The 15,783-nt window shown below is 32.0% G+C and overlaps 1 protein-coding gene across 1 annotated transcript in view; it reads left to right on the top strand.

Annotated features, from left to right (window-relative positions):
* Positions 1-15,783, top strand: part of PIGK (phosphatidylinositol glycan anchor biosynthesis class K) — a 109,632-nt gene that overhangs the window by 72,572 nt on the left and 21,277 nt on the right. The window contains exon 10 of the mRNA XM_069478101.1: positions 5,878-5,962. Within this exon, the coding sequence (XP_069334202.1) occupies positions 5,878-5,962 (85 nt within the window). The remainder of the gene's footprint in view (positions 1-5,877; positions 5,963-15,783) is intronic.

The following is a 15,783-nucleotide window of genomic DNA, read 5'->3' as shown; positions in this document are numbered from 1 at the left end:
AACACATACTACTGTTTTAGAATTGCCTTGACTGTACATGGGTAGCTTCCTTATGCATTGAAGTTAGCTGGTTGTGTGACTACGGCTTCTACCAGACAAGAGGTTACTTCTGTAGTTTCAAATGAGGACTGGAGTCTGCTTTTCTGTGATTTTATTACATGAGCTTTACTGAGTTACTTGGGAAGTATTTTTTTTTAACTGGTATGTGCATTTTTTATACTATATTGCAAACTGACAGTAAATAAGATACATTTCAACAGTTGGGCCATAAATTAGTGTAACCTTAGTTCTCTTGAGAGTTAACTTTCTATTCTCTACCTCATATTACATCTCTTTCTCCTGGTTCACCATCTTCCATGTGCTGCTTTAAAGTAGGTTATAACCAAGTTATGTTTTCATATCTGCTATCACAAGTTTTTTAATTATAATAGAAAAACAGTGATGCAGGGAGTTTCAGAGGGGGATCTTATTTCAAGGGAGATGATGCATTAGATTGTTTCCTCATTGCTATATAGCTTGTTTTCACAAAAATAATCTCTAGTGACTCTTGAGACCTTTCTGGATTTGTAATAGTGTTTTATGTTTGTCGCTATTGACCAATAAACTTGAGTTCTTTTCTCGCTTAGAGCATCTTTAAATTTTCAGATGTGTCCTTATATCTTGCACAACATGTGTTATCAATTATATGACTGACTACTTGAAAATTTTAAAAAATGCAGTTAAGGAGTAAAAATTCTTTTACTAAAAACTTTTTCAACCTTTTTTTCAAAGGTTGAAATAAGAAATTAATTTGATTTCTCTTTTATATATCCTTTTAGTTTCAAGTAATTCTTTTACGCTATCATGTTCAAGAGGTTATACTAACTATGGAGCTACCTCCCTGTTTTTGGTATGTTTAGAGAATTTTTTCCTAATGATTTTGGATTACTCTAGATGATGTGTCTTGAATTATTCATTGGTATTCTTAAAGTTTAGTTTGTATCTACCATAGCACAATGTCTCTGCTTTCCTGTCCTTTTCAGGGAGTGGGTTATCTAGTGTTTGGAGACATGCTTTGGCCTTCAGCCCACAGTAAACTATGTCATTTTATACACAAATAATCTGATCTCAATATGGTATTATAGAAGAAAAACTTTATTGGAATCAGAGATAACCTTATGTATAGGCACAGTAAATAATTATACAGTATTATTTCAGGATGGCTTGGATAGCACAGAGGAAAAAGATTTTTGAGGTACTGGACATCTGTAAAAGAGAAAAAGGACATACAAAACACAGGGGATTGTAAAAACTAAACTCATGTGCTTCATAATTTGCCAGCAGTATTTTATTTATGAAGAAGATTTGGACAGCATTTTAATTGCCTTTTCATTTGAGATGGTACCATTAATGTATTAGATCCAAAATCCTTTCATAGAGTAAACATATTCCATTTATTGTTTTCTACAAAAAATTCTGTTAAAAAATAGTACAGTAAAATAAGGAATACACAGATTTTTTTTTTCCATGCAGAAATTACTCTCTAATTAAATTATTTAAATAGATCTTCTTAGTGAAGGACCTTGGAAAGAGATAATGGAAAAAAATATATTCTTTTAGGGGTGTCCCTGAAAGGACTCAAAATGTTAAATAAAAGGAATACTAGGATGACTTTAAGAAAGAGGATTTTATTATTTTTTAAGAGAAAAATTCTAGGTTACCTTAGAATGGCAGCCACATGTAAATTGAAATGAACATTTGTAGTTCTTTCTGTCTGAATTCTGCTGTAAGTATGGACTATGGTTGATCAGAGCTCTGCCTATTGATGATTTGAAAGATGGAGCTTAGAAAGGTATGGGTGACCGTAGGTGACAGTCTTGGGAAAGTACTAATTCTGGGATACAGAATGCAAGAGGTGCAGTGAGAGTGAGGTGTCCCTTGGAGTCTTGGTAGTGAAAGCAAAGAAAGCAGCTGAAGACAAGAGCACTATGGAAACAAGATAGCATTTTTTTTTTTTTTAAAGACAAATTCTGTCCCCCTACTGCCACAAAAAGTACCATTTATTAAAGAAACTACACTTCAGAGTAGCCACAGAAGAGGGTGCTCTTGAACTGAGAAACCTAATAAGCCAACTTGTCTTTCTCCCTCCATCACAAGATAACTTGCTATTGCTGATCCTGAAAAAGCCAATGCAAATAATCCTCAGCAGAGAAAGAAGCCAGCATCTGTACAAAGTCACCATGAGTATAAAACAGAAAATTAAAATCAAACCTTCTCAGTAAATTATACAAATACACACAAAGAATGGAAGCAAAAATAAAAAGAAAGGAAAGGAATAAAAGAAAACCACAAAACAGAGGAAGTCTGAAATGCAACACTGGAACATGAATAACCTATACTAAACAAGCAATTGCATTATGAAAGGACATCATAAGTCAGACATGCAAAAACTCACAGTTGAAATGGAAAAACAACAGGAAGAAGTGTGAAACAGCAGCTGACTGAACTCTTAAAAGAAAATGATGAAAAAACACAAAACTCATCTTGGAAATGAAAAGTGAATTACAAGGTACCCAAAGGAAGATAGGTATTCCAGAAGTTCAGTAAGAGACACAAAGAATAGAAATGAAAGAGTCAAGAGAATGAAACTGAAATAAGAGAGATAAAAAGAAAGTGATAGAGAAGATCCTACATATTTAGTTCAACACCTAGAATTAAGAAACAAACAGAAAATTAACAGATATAATATTTTAAATTAGAATTAAACACCTTTTTTGAAATAAAATGAGATTTGAATTTCCATATTGAAAGGACTCCTGTCTCCTGTGTACCTGGAACAATTGATTTAGAACAGCCAACTCTTAAGATATATTAGGGTGTTTGTTAGACCTTAAAATAAAAGGGAAAAAAAGGCCTTTGAACCTCTAAGCCAAAAAATAATAAGTAATTTTAAAATGAAAAATACATTTAAAATGGAAAGGAAATCAACTTGGTATCACGCTTCTTGATAGCAACATGAAGCAAGAAAACAGTGGACAAACATTTTTAGGAAATTAAAAATGAGTAATCATTTTAACTGATAGTGAAACATTGAATAAGGAAAAAACTTTTATGTCCATAGTGATACCCAAGATTACTTGTGAGTTATGTTTTGAATGACTTTGAAAAAATGCTACAGTTAAGAAAATTTTCAAACATACCCTTTGTTGATAAATCCTGAAATTTTTAGATGTGAACTGTCATGATATCTGCAACTTACTTTCAAATGGGCCAGCAAAAAATAATATAAAAAATATAGAACTGTATTTGGAATTTTTCATAACAACTACTTGGCATTTTAAAAATTTACTCAAAACAAATTGCCAAATTTCACATATTGTTGCATACCTAAAGAAATATATCTTTTATATTGACCAAAAGACATTTTGTGAGTAAAATGTATTACATCTTATACATCATTACTTTAGATCTTTGGAATAACCAACTAAGAATTACTTTTTCATATTTCTGTATACTCTTAGAATTACTGTCAATCATCTAATCTTTGCTATTTTCAGCAGATACTTATTGAAACTGCTGGTGCCTTAGCAGAAATAAAGGTAGTGGCACCAAATTGCATGAATAGTCACTATATTCTCCCCATTGTAGACCACAGTAAAGAAGAAATAAAACTATGTCACTTTCACTTAAGAATGTCCTTTCAGAAGGTCCTTTCATTTAAGAATTTTTCCTGGAGGAAAACCTATATTGAGTTATAATATTTATATACTTTTGATATAAGTCCCTTTTCAGATATATGATTTGCAAATATTTCTCCCATTTTGTACATTGTTTTTTCACTTTCTTGAAAGTCAAAACACCAGAGTTCTAAAATTTGATGTCCAGTTGTCTGTTTTTTTATTTTGTTCCTTTATATGTGATTTTTATACATAATGTAGATAGACATTTTAAATATACATTGTAAAATATTTTAAAGCAATGTGGGTTTTTTTGGTCAATGAATATTTATTTTAGTTTAGTTTTAATTGAAGTAAAAATATACCTTATTAGTTTGCTAGGGCTGCCATTACAAAGTACCACAGACTGGGTGGCTTAAACAACAGAAATGTATTCCTCACGGTCTGGAGGCTAGAAGATGTTGGCAGGATTGATTTCTTCTAAGGCCTCCCTCCTTGACTTGTAGGTGGCTATTTCCCTCCGATGTCTCCATGTGGCCTTTACTTTGTCTCTGTGTCCTAATCTCTTCTTATAAGGCTACTAGTCATGTTTGACTAGGGCCAAATCTAATGATCTCATTTAACCTAATTACCATTTTAAAGACCCTATCTACAAATATAATCCTATTCTGAGGTACTAGGAGTTAAGGGCTTCAAAATGTGAATTTTGAGGGGTATGTGGGGGTGCTCAATTCAGCCCATAACAAATACACAACATGAAGTTTACCATTTTAACTATTTTTAAGTATATAGTTCAGTGGCATTAAATATTTACATTATCATGTAACTATCACCCCCATCCATTTCCAGAAATTTTTTCCCCTTGTGAACTGAAACTTTACCTATTAAACAATAACTCTGCATTGTTCCCTCCCCCAGCCCCTGGCAACCACCATTCTACTGTCTGTCTTTATGAAACATAGTATTTTGAAACTTTTTTTTTTATCATTAGTGAGACTCTTCAAAGTTCCCACAAATTAACTATTTTTATGCTAATTCTGCAAGGTATCTACAAACTTTTACCTAGATAAGATATTGTGGATGCTTCTAAATCATATACAAAATTTTGTCTTCATTTGTACATCCACCTTTCTCTTGGAAAAAGATTTCAAAGTTCTCATCATATTGCATAACTGCAACCTAGAGACTTAGTCAGTCTTTTTCCATTTATTTTTCAAGATAATTCAAAGTTTAGGTTTTTAAAATTTAATTTTTTAAGTTGATAAGATGATGTATAATTTACAGAAAAAAGGGAAAAGGGAGTTTAAATATCTTCAGGTCTTATTATCTTGAAATCTAATGTTTATTTGCTATTTCTGAAAGGATCAATAATTTTAAAAAAACATTTTATCCAATTTTCTTAATTTGAGAAGATTGTATTTTTAATTCTTTTTTCTGAAGTTACTATTTTATTTTGTATTAGGTGTGCATTATGTCAACTTTGCATCTCATTGTAAATGTAAATATTAAAAACAATTTTCCATATAAAATAACCTTTCCGAATTTTTTTCATTTTATTCCTATATTCACTCAACAAACATTTGAGTCTTTATTGTATGTAAATATTATTTAATAGATATACAAAGAAGAATAAGACATGGTTTTTATATCCAAGGATATAAAAAAATATACATAGATGGATATAAACAAATTAATATATTTAAAAGAAAAATAAACAAAGAAGAGAATTGGTGGTTGGTCCAAACAGATACAACAGCATGGGGAACATAAGAGAGTCCCAGAGGTGCAAGGCCCACTAGGGGGTGGCCAGTAGTTGTGTGTGGCTGAAACAATAGACTGCCCCATAGAGAAAGGGTTGCTAGAGATGAGGCTTGAATGTGGTTGGAGCCATTTGAAGACCTTTAAATGCTATGATAAAAAGCACTCTCTATGAACGGAGAGTTCGGAAACATTTTAAGTCTCAGAGAAAGACAGGATCTGAGAACATTGGGTGATGTTAACTAACCTTATTACATAGTAATTTAATGCAGTATGAATATATTTATAGTCATGTCATTTAAAAATTTTCATTAGATAGCTTTTCAAAGATTATTGATAAATACTGATTATTTTGAAAACTTACACTAAATATATGTTTTAATATATTTGGCATATTTAAACATTTCTCATATTTAAAAATAGTATTTGCCTTAGCTCTGTGTTTTTTAATTCTTTTTTCCAGCTATAAGGAAGATCAGATGGATGAGGAACTAATGGAACCTCTGAAATATGCTGAACAACTTCCTGTAGCTCAGATAATACACCAGGTTTGTTTTCCATTTTATTCTTTTGAAAGAAACAAGATTTTTAATATCTGAAAAGTAATTGCTTTTGTTAGGGTTTTCAGAATCAATGTGCTATAGCTGAAAGGCATTCCAGGCCGTCTGTCCCTATTTAGACTACACCTATTACAGTTGAAAGTCTCATTCAAAGCACAATATTAAAAGGCTACTTGCTATGTAACACTAGAAATCTTCCTTATGTAAAATACAGGATAAAATCAGATTTATCTTTTGTGCATTACTTAACAACAAAACTTAATTTCAGAAAACTTTGATTTTGAATCATTGTATATAGTACTTGTTATAAGTGACAAGAAAAAAGAGCTGAAAAAATATCATATGGTATAATTTTTTTTGGAGTAGCTAAAAAGAAAAAATCTTGCCCTGTATCCTCCACCCCACCCCATTATCAGCTCTTATGAAGTATAATTCTACATGTCATGTGGGCAATTTGTTAATTTCCAATTATAATGACTCTATCATCCCTTCTGCATAACTACAATCTTAGAGAAGACAGTGTTACATGTATTTAAGCTTAGACTTTGTACTGCAATTTTGACAGCATATAACCTCTGCCCTGCTGGGCCAGAATCTAATAATTTTAAATGGTCTGTTGACTAGAGTTACAGCCTTTAGACCCAACAGATTTTTCAGGACCTTACAGATTATAGGAAATTTTAAAAGCCCTTAAATGGCAGAGTTCCTCAGAAATGTTATGAATGTTAATTGTTATTGTGAGTCTTTTCATGTCTTTTTCAATCAAAAGAATTTTTATTTAGCTCATATATGTTGATTAGAAGTGCCAGTTTGAGCTTTACTAAAAGAAACAGAGGCTTTTACTTTAAAATGTTAGCTATATATATTTTTTCATTGACATTAAAATTTAGTATTAAAATTCTGTGAGAAACTACAAAAAATGGTCAGAAATTTGCTCCTTTGGGAAGCTCATCTGTGCTTGGTAATCAGGTCCAGTTTATATGTCAGGAATTCCCTAGTGTTGTCAGAGCTTAAATGACCTAACAGTCTGCAAATGTCACATTTAAAATTCTGTCTTCATGCCTGACTCTCAGCATAAATGAATTAAACAGCAGAGCAGGCAGCAAGTCAATATGTTCTTAACAGTAAGAGTGAGCAATGAAACAGTTTGTGGTTTGCTCAGAATAGGTAAATAGAATCTGCCCAGAAGAGTTCACCTAGAATAAAATCAGAAAGAGGAAACAAGAATTAACCTATAAGATGGTTGACCAGATGAAATGTCAGTAATACTTTTATAGCATGAATGAACCAATAAACTACCTAGTTTATGTAACATCTGTGTTTTGCTATTATACACTGCGTGAATTCAAAGATGAAAATTTTTGACCCTGGTGAAAATTTTAGACTGTAATTTTTTTGGCACTATAAAAGGCTGTATTAATTTCAATACTGAGCTGTAAACATTAAATTAAAATTCAGTATTACCTGATTTTACTAAATTTCTATCTTTAAGAAATTTTGCATGATAGGAATTTATTTTATTTTCATTTTTATTGAATAAAATTAATTGTTTTCAGTTAAACAGTAGTCAGGAAAGGTCATTGTTAATACTAGTCTCTTCATCTATTCCTTTTCTTTCCCTTTTTTGATAGTACTACAACTTAGGTACTGTTACTCTTGGCCTGTCCAAATGGTCTCTAAACATATGTGTTATGTTGCCAGAGGTTCACTGATAAGTGGATTATTTGAAATCAACTTTTTCGCTAAGAGAATAGTAATGTGTGTAATAATTAGGTTCAGCCAACTCCATAAAATCTTTTTGATCTATATCTAAATTATAGCATTAGTGTAGTATATATTAATAACCTCCACCTGTAACTATTTTTATGAGAAGTATTCTTGCATTATGGTTTACCTATACCTCTTTTGGAGCATATGTCATTTTTATTTAAAATAAAGTTATTTATTTACATGTTTTATATGTCCTTTTTGATTATCTTTCTGGACATTCTTGATTTCTTAATATTTCTTTCAGCATCTTGCCTTGTACCATGTGTGCATATATCTGAATGGATAGATATGTATTTTTAATGGCACCTTGAAACATAGAACCACATCTCATCCCTACCACCCAGTCATCAGAAGCCAGGGACTCTCACTGGTAGTACAATTTAGAAGCTGCAGGAGAGATGGAGGCTTTTGGAGGGGGAGGAGGGGCAGAGGCCAAAATATGAAGAGAAATTTGAGAATTACAAGAAAGAGGAATGAGGCCCAGTCATTTGAGTAATTCATTTCTTGTGTATGATATTTAAACTGCGTTTTATAATCAGGAGCTAGTTAGGATTCTCACTATTGCCATTTTCTACAGTCAAATTATTTACCATTTTTCTAGCAGTCCTAGCAAATATGATTGTAGACTCAAGTTATAAACAATAAAATTAATAAGAGAATCTGGTGAAAGAGCCAGACATAAGCTAAATAAAATTGATAGCTTCTCTATATTTGCAATAAGCACACAGAAATGGTAATGAGAAAAATTTTCTTTCCAACAATGAAAAGAACTATAAAATAATTATAATTAAATTTAACAAGTAAACCATAGGACCAATATAATAAGAATCATGCAAATGTACCATGTTTCAGAAACAGAAAGACATACCAAATTACTTGATGGTAGACAGGGAGAAACAATGTGATAAAAGTATAATTTCTCCCAAATTAGCAATTCTAATTACAATGGAAACAAGTTTTTTTTTTTTTTTTTAAGGTTAGGAAAAAATAACTATATGATTTATATGGAAGAGCAAGTGTCCAAGAATAACCAAAGAAAGTATGTAAGAGAAGTACTTGCTTTACTAAATATCAGAACATTAGCCTAAAGCAACTATAAGCAGGTGAATATGGTGTGGACAGAGGAATAGACGAATGGATCAATGGAACACAATGGGGGAGTGGATTTCAAATTTACTGGATTCTAATTCATAATAAGACATACCTTTTACATACATAATGATCCTTGCTGTATATATGTGTGTATTATAAGGCAGAAATAGAAGTTTTCAAGACTCATGTACCCTTATTACATTATATACTTTATTTTCTTTTTCTATTCTATTTTGTATTTTTTAAAATGCCAAGCAGGTCCTACTGAATTGATTTTATAAGCAACAGGTAGTCCTGACCTGTAGCTCAAAAAGCATTAGAATCTTGGAAAATCTCAAAAATTTTATATTTGATAATTTAATATATGATAAAGATGATATTTTATTTCAGTAGGAAAGCAGTTAAACCTCTATTTCATGTTATGAACAAAATAAATTTTGTATAGGTTAAAGATTTAATGTAAAATATATAAGTAGCTAAAAATCTTAGAACAACATATAGACAACTACATATGTAATCTGAAAGTAGGGAAAAACTTTAATGAACACTAAAACCCCAAAGATATATGTAGTTCCATAAAAATGGAATATTTTATATGACACAAGGTACCACAAAGTTAAAAGACAAATGTTAAAATCAAGACAAATATATTTACAAAGAAGATAACAGTAAATTGGCTAATATGTATAATATAATGTACAAAGAACTCTTTGAAGTTTATAAAAGGCAAACAAAATAACTCAGTAGAAAAAAGTACAAAAGAGATGAAAAGCAATTTAGAAAAAACAAACTGAAATGGCCAGTGAATGAAAGAAAAGAGCTTCAAACTCAGTAAGGAAGTACACATTACAAATTCAATGAAATTATTTAATGCTCATCAAACTGACATATATCATACTTTGAAAAACAGTTTGGCAGTTTCTCAAAAGGTTAAAAAAGTTACCATATAACCCAGTATTCCAACCTAGGTATATACCCAAGAGAAACAAAAACATGCATCTACACAAAAACTTGTTGTTCATTGCAGCATTATTTTTAATGGCCAAAAAGTGGAAACAACCCAAATGTCCATCAACTGGTAAATGGATTAGGAAAATATAGTTTTAATATATCCATATAGAGAATATTCTTCAGCAGTAAAAGGGAATGAAGTACAGATATATGCTACAATATGCATGAACCTTGAAACCATTATGTTAACTGAAAGAAGCCAATCACAAAAAACCACATATTGTATGGTTCCATTTATATGAAATGTCCAGAATAGCCAAATCTAGAAAATAGATTAATGGTTGTCGAGGTCTGGGATGAGGTAGGGGAATGGGGACTGACTGCTGATGGTACAGGGTTTCTTTTTTTGGAGTGATGAAAATGTTCTAAACTTAGTGGTAATCATTGCATAGTTCTGTGAATATTCTAAAATCATTGAATTATACACTTTAAAAGGGTGAATTTTGTGGTATGTAATTTTATCTCAATAAATATATTTTAAAAATTAAAACCACCCATTTCTGACAGAGATACTAGGAAAAAAGTGCTTGTGTACATTGTTGGCAGATATGTGAATTATTCCTACCTTTTTAGAAGGCCAACTGGCAACATCTCTTCACATTTAATATACAGATGCTCTGTGACTTATAATGGTTCGACTTAAAATTTTTCAGCTTCACTATGGTGTGAAATGGTAGCAATTTCGATGTAATGGACAGTATTCAATAAATTACATGAGATATTCCACACTTTATTATAAATTAGGCTTTGCGTTAGATGATTTTGTCCAACTGTAGGCTAACATAAATGTTCTAAGCATATTTAAGGTATACTAGGCAAAGCAATGATGTTTGATAGGTTAGATGTATTAAGTGCATTTTTGGCTTGTGATATTTTCAGTTTACAATGGGTTTGTAGGGACCCCATCATAAGTAGAAGAGTGTCTATATACATACTCTTTGACACAATGGTTCTACTCATGAGAATCTAGCCCATGATTCTAATGTATAAATAAAAGTACTAATATGTAAGTATCTCAGTACAGTGATACTTATAGCAGCCTTCCTGTGGGCACAACAAACTGGAAACAATGTGAATGCCCCTCAGCATACTTGATACAGTATGTATGATTTTCAGAAGCCACAATGCAATAGAGCAAATGCATGCTTTTCTTTATTTTTTTTAAATTGGATTTATTTTCTTACCAACTAACCTTCTTTCCTTTCCCTCCTGAGAGCAGAAAATTTAATATAGTCACTTTTAGATAAAGTCACTCTCACCCAGGGTTTTCTCCCTCTTCTGCTTCTTCCTGGGATGATGGAATCACAGCTCAGGTGATAGCGTATAGTTGACACGGCTTCATGGCACTAAGAGATTCAAAGTCTTCCTGACTGAGATATATTGTTACATCGTATGGTTTTAGATTGGCATCTATTCTGGTAACCACTGAGATGGCTGGTGTGCACAGCACATATGTTAATACTTGATACATCATCTCTCCACACATGGTTGCATAGCTCTGGCAAAGTTAGAGGAAGAGAACAAAGTAGGTAATGGGAGAGATCAGCTCGTCATTTGCTGTCATTCCTTCTTTATCTTCCCCTCTCTTCTGTCTTCTGACTCTCACTTTTCTTTCTTCTCATTTCCCTCCATATTTCCTTCTATTTCATTCTAGTAAGTCAAGGTGATAGAATCCTTCCCAAATGGTGGTGAATTTTATTAGTATTTTTGTTGAACAGTTAACTAAATAGAGTGTTTAATGCATAGTAGACACTGGATAAGTATGATGACTGTTGATTGTTGAATTTAGGCTTTTTTGACATACACTGATTGAGAAGCAAAGATAGTTAAGGGATCTCTAAAGAAGGTCACCAAGAGCTTATTGACAAACCTGATGATGATACTCAGATTCCTTTCGTAACCAACAATGATAGAATTTATTAAACATTTCTGAAAAGGTATGCAAATTGTAGCATCCATTATATTAACTATTTAGGCAATCTAGTGGTCCTGTAGCAAAGTTTAAAAGTACAAATCATGAGAAATATAAATTGCAATTATTTTTTTTTTTTTTAGACAGAGTCTCACTCTGTTGCCCGGGCTAGAGTGAGTGCCGTGGTGTCAGCCTAGCTCACAGCAACCTCAAACTCCTGGGCTTAAAGTGATCCTACCGCCTCAGCCTCCCGAGTAGCTGGGACTACAGGCATGCGCCACCATGCCCGGCTAATTTTTTTTGTATATATATATTTTAGTTGTCCATATAATTTCTTTCTATTTTTAGTAGAGACGGGGTCTCGCTCTTGCTCAGGCTGGTCTCGAACTCCTGACCTCCAGCGATCCACCCGCCTCGGCCTCCCAGAGTGCTAAGATTACAGGCGTGAGCCACCGCGCCCGGCCTAAATTGCAATTATTGATATAAGGGACATTATATATGAAAGTACAACTAATCCTTTAAAGATTTATTAAGTTCTTAGGACTTAGAACATTATGCAGAAATAGCAGAAAAATACATAAAAAGAAAATGGTTTGGTTAACTTTGCATGTTTGTGTTGATAATTTCCCTTTAAGGGTAATTATTTTTTCTCTAGATCTGTTTACTAGGAAGGGAGGTATAGAACTAATTTGTCTTATTGAGACAGAAATAGAGAGATGTGGATGATTTTTCCATATACGTAAACTTTACATTTTCTTCACAGATATAAATTTTAAAATTAAAGTACTTAATAAAAAAAGAGCTTGACTTTTGAATTAAGATTTGAAACTTGTGAATATAATTTGGTATATTTATGGAAAACTGGTATTTTTTTCTTTTTTGTAAAAAGAATCACTTGCAGATGGGGCAGGTAACATTTTTCTTTTTTTACAATTAGTAGGTTCATGTCACTTTAATTTGTAAACATTAAAAGTTGATTAGCACCATGTTGTGTTTATTGAATTATAAAATGACAGTGATTTAAAAAATAATCAGACAGAAAAGTCTTTTAAAAAGAGATATATGTATGTGGTTATTAATGTATATTAGTTTCAAATATAGATGTTATTTAAACTTTCTTTGAAGTAAAATGTTTTAGAAATGTACAAAAAAATGAAAAGATCAGTTATGAATATATTTATAATTTAGCTGTTGTTATAACACTTTAGTCTCATCTAGTCAGGCATATCTTTATATTTATTTCACTTTGCATCAAGAATCAATTTTAGCTATCCTTGGCATATATTAACATATTTAAACCAGTACTATTTAGGTATGGAAGATGACACTGATAGAAAAATGTAGGCAGATCTATGAGCAGAACATATATGAGCAGAATAGGTAGATTACTTAGAGAATCTAAAAACCCTAATATGTATATGGTTTATATAAATGATTAAGGTACATCAGAGGTCAGTGGGAAATTAAAGGATTAATCAATAAATGATGCTGAGACAATTGATTATTAAAGGGGGAGGAATACTAGATTCTTGCTTGGAAAAATAAACACATGGAAATAAAAATAAACACTTGGAAAAAATAAATTCCAACTGGATTATAGCTTAATGTGAAAAATAAAAATAGCAAAACATTAGAAAAGTGTGCTAGCAAATATTTGTGGGTAAGGATTTCTAAGCATGAAAATTGTAGCAAAAACTACAAAGGAAAATTGATATATTTGACTTTGCAAAAATGTAAAATTTTTTTACATCAAAATGAAAAGGCAGATACTAAAGTGGAGAAATATTTTTCTTACAGAATTTATATCCTTGTACATAGAGAACTTTTACAGAGAGATAAGGAAAAAAATTGAACACCCCAATGAACTTACACAAAGAACCTTCACACACATAGCTCAAAAGTTGAAATACAAAAATGGCTAATAAAGTGATAAAAACATGTTGGTGTTCATTAATGATCTAAGAATTGTTTATTTCACCCAGAAAGTACCATTTTTTTTATCTCTTAGATTAGCAAAGTTATGAAAAGTAATAATATTCAGTGGTGACCAAAGCACTGATACTACTGGAGGAGAGTATAAATTGGTACAAATTGAGGTCATTTTGATAATTTGTTCCAAAATATGTAAATTCATTTATAAACTAGTTAAAAATGACAGGCTGAAGACACAGTTAATTCTTTCCCTTTCTAACAGCCCCACTAAAATGAGACTAAAGACATAAAATATATAAACTCCAAAAGACAAAGAAAATAGAAAAGTAGAAATAGTGGATGAGAGTAGCAACAAAATTTGGAAGAAGAAAAAGTTACCGATGGACAAATGGTAACGAATTTAGCAGAGTGGAAAAGCTGAGCCCTACCTTCCATCATGGGAGAGCCCTGTAAGAAAAAGCCAATTTGTACTGCAGAACCTTGGAAGGGTAGGTGCTAGGCACTTCAGAGATTGGGTCCAAAGTGGAGCTCCCTCTTGTCCTCCCAAGTGTCCTCTTCCTATTTAGCTCTCAGAACACTGGCATTCAGGCTTATATTTTATTAGGCAGACGACTGGACAATTCCTCCATGAAATTTCCATTCTAATATAAAAATTATGTACATTTTGAAATTTGCAGCACCCCAGTTTCATAGCCATGTCCCAGTCTGTTTACCCCACTTGTAAGCCCACTGGTTGATAAGTACTGTTAATGTATAAAGAGCTTATGATCAGCTTTTTATTGCCTGACTCTTAACTATGAAGATACAACCAAGAATCATCAGACTTTTGGGAAATATACTCTTTACAAAAAGCAAAGATCAAAATAACAAATGGAAAAAGGGGCCTTAGCAAACATAGACAATGGTAGGAACATAAAACAAAAACAACGACAGTAACAACAATAATAATAACCTCAGAAAGAAATGAGAAGGTATTTTATTTATGAAACAGGATATTTACAACAAGGAATATTCAGAACACAAACAAAAACTCTTGGAAATTAAAAAAAATGAGTAGGAATAACAATTTCAATAGAAGAAGGGTTTGAAGGCAAAATTGAGGAAATTCCTCCTCAACAAAATAGAACAGAAAGACAAACAGAAGGGAAATTGGAGGAAAAAGGTTAAGAAAATTAGAGGAGTAATTGTTGGTAACTAATTCTTCATGAGTTTGTCACATTTCTTTACGTCTTGTGAGCAGAGGCACTAAGAGCCTTTTATTCTGGATTATCTTGTCAAAGGTGTTTTATAGTGAACAGACTTGAAAGATAGAGATAGTGACTCTGTCTGGGGTAAAGGGTAGATTTGGGTGCTCCAGTATAATGAAGATAATCTCTCTCTCCAGAGAAAAGTTGGACAGGTTTGTTGCAGCCTCTTATAAAAAGGTTTGGGATTTTCTAATCTTGGGATTCCTTGTCTGGTATTTAAACCTACTGTGTATATAGCATCTATCTGGGCCCACCACTGCATTGCCGCCATGGGACTTGGGATGCAAGGGGAATTGGCACAAATATGAAGCTCATGTTACCTTGAGTAATAAAGTTCTTTGTCTTTGACCCAAGAGTCTCATGTCTTCTGCTAGTATCCATGAAACTGTGCTAGGCCAGCTTGTGAGCTTGGAAATAGGGTAAAATTTCAGACACTTCACAGTTTTAGACAATAACTGATGAGGTCCAACATCTGACTAATAAAAGTACTAGAAAACAAGGACAGAGAAAATGGAGGGAAGAATATACTAAAGAAATAAAACAAGAAAACTTTTCCAGAAATCAGTGGTTCATTAACAATGAGTAACAAATATACCACATACCAAGGAATATAATTTTGAAATTTTTAGAAAAGTAAAAAATAGAAAATTCTAAAAACTTCAAGAATAAAAACAAAAAAACCAAAGCCCACAACCAAAAGAATAAGAATTGGAATGTCATCAGACTTCTCCATAGCAACACTTCAAACAAGAAAGCAGTGGAATGATGTCTTCAAAACGATGTGAGAAAATAATTTCCAATTTAAGGTTCTATTCACTGCCAAATTATCCTTTAAGTATCATGAT

The sequence above is a fragment of the Eulemur rufifrons genome, chromosome 8 (genome assembly GCF_041146395.1).
Source record: "Eulemur rufifrons isolate Redbay chromosome 8, OSU_ERuf_1, whole genome shotgun sequence".
In the NCBI taxonomy this organism is placed as follows: Eukaryota; Metazoa; Chordata; class Mammalia; order Primates; family Lemuridae; genus Eulemur; species Eulemur rufifrons.
The sequence above is the reverse complement of the archived record's forward strand: the minus strand, read 5'-3'. Positions and strand labels throughout refer to the sequence as shown.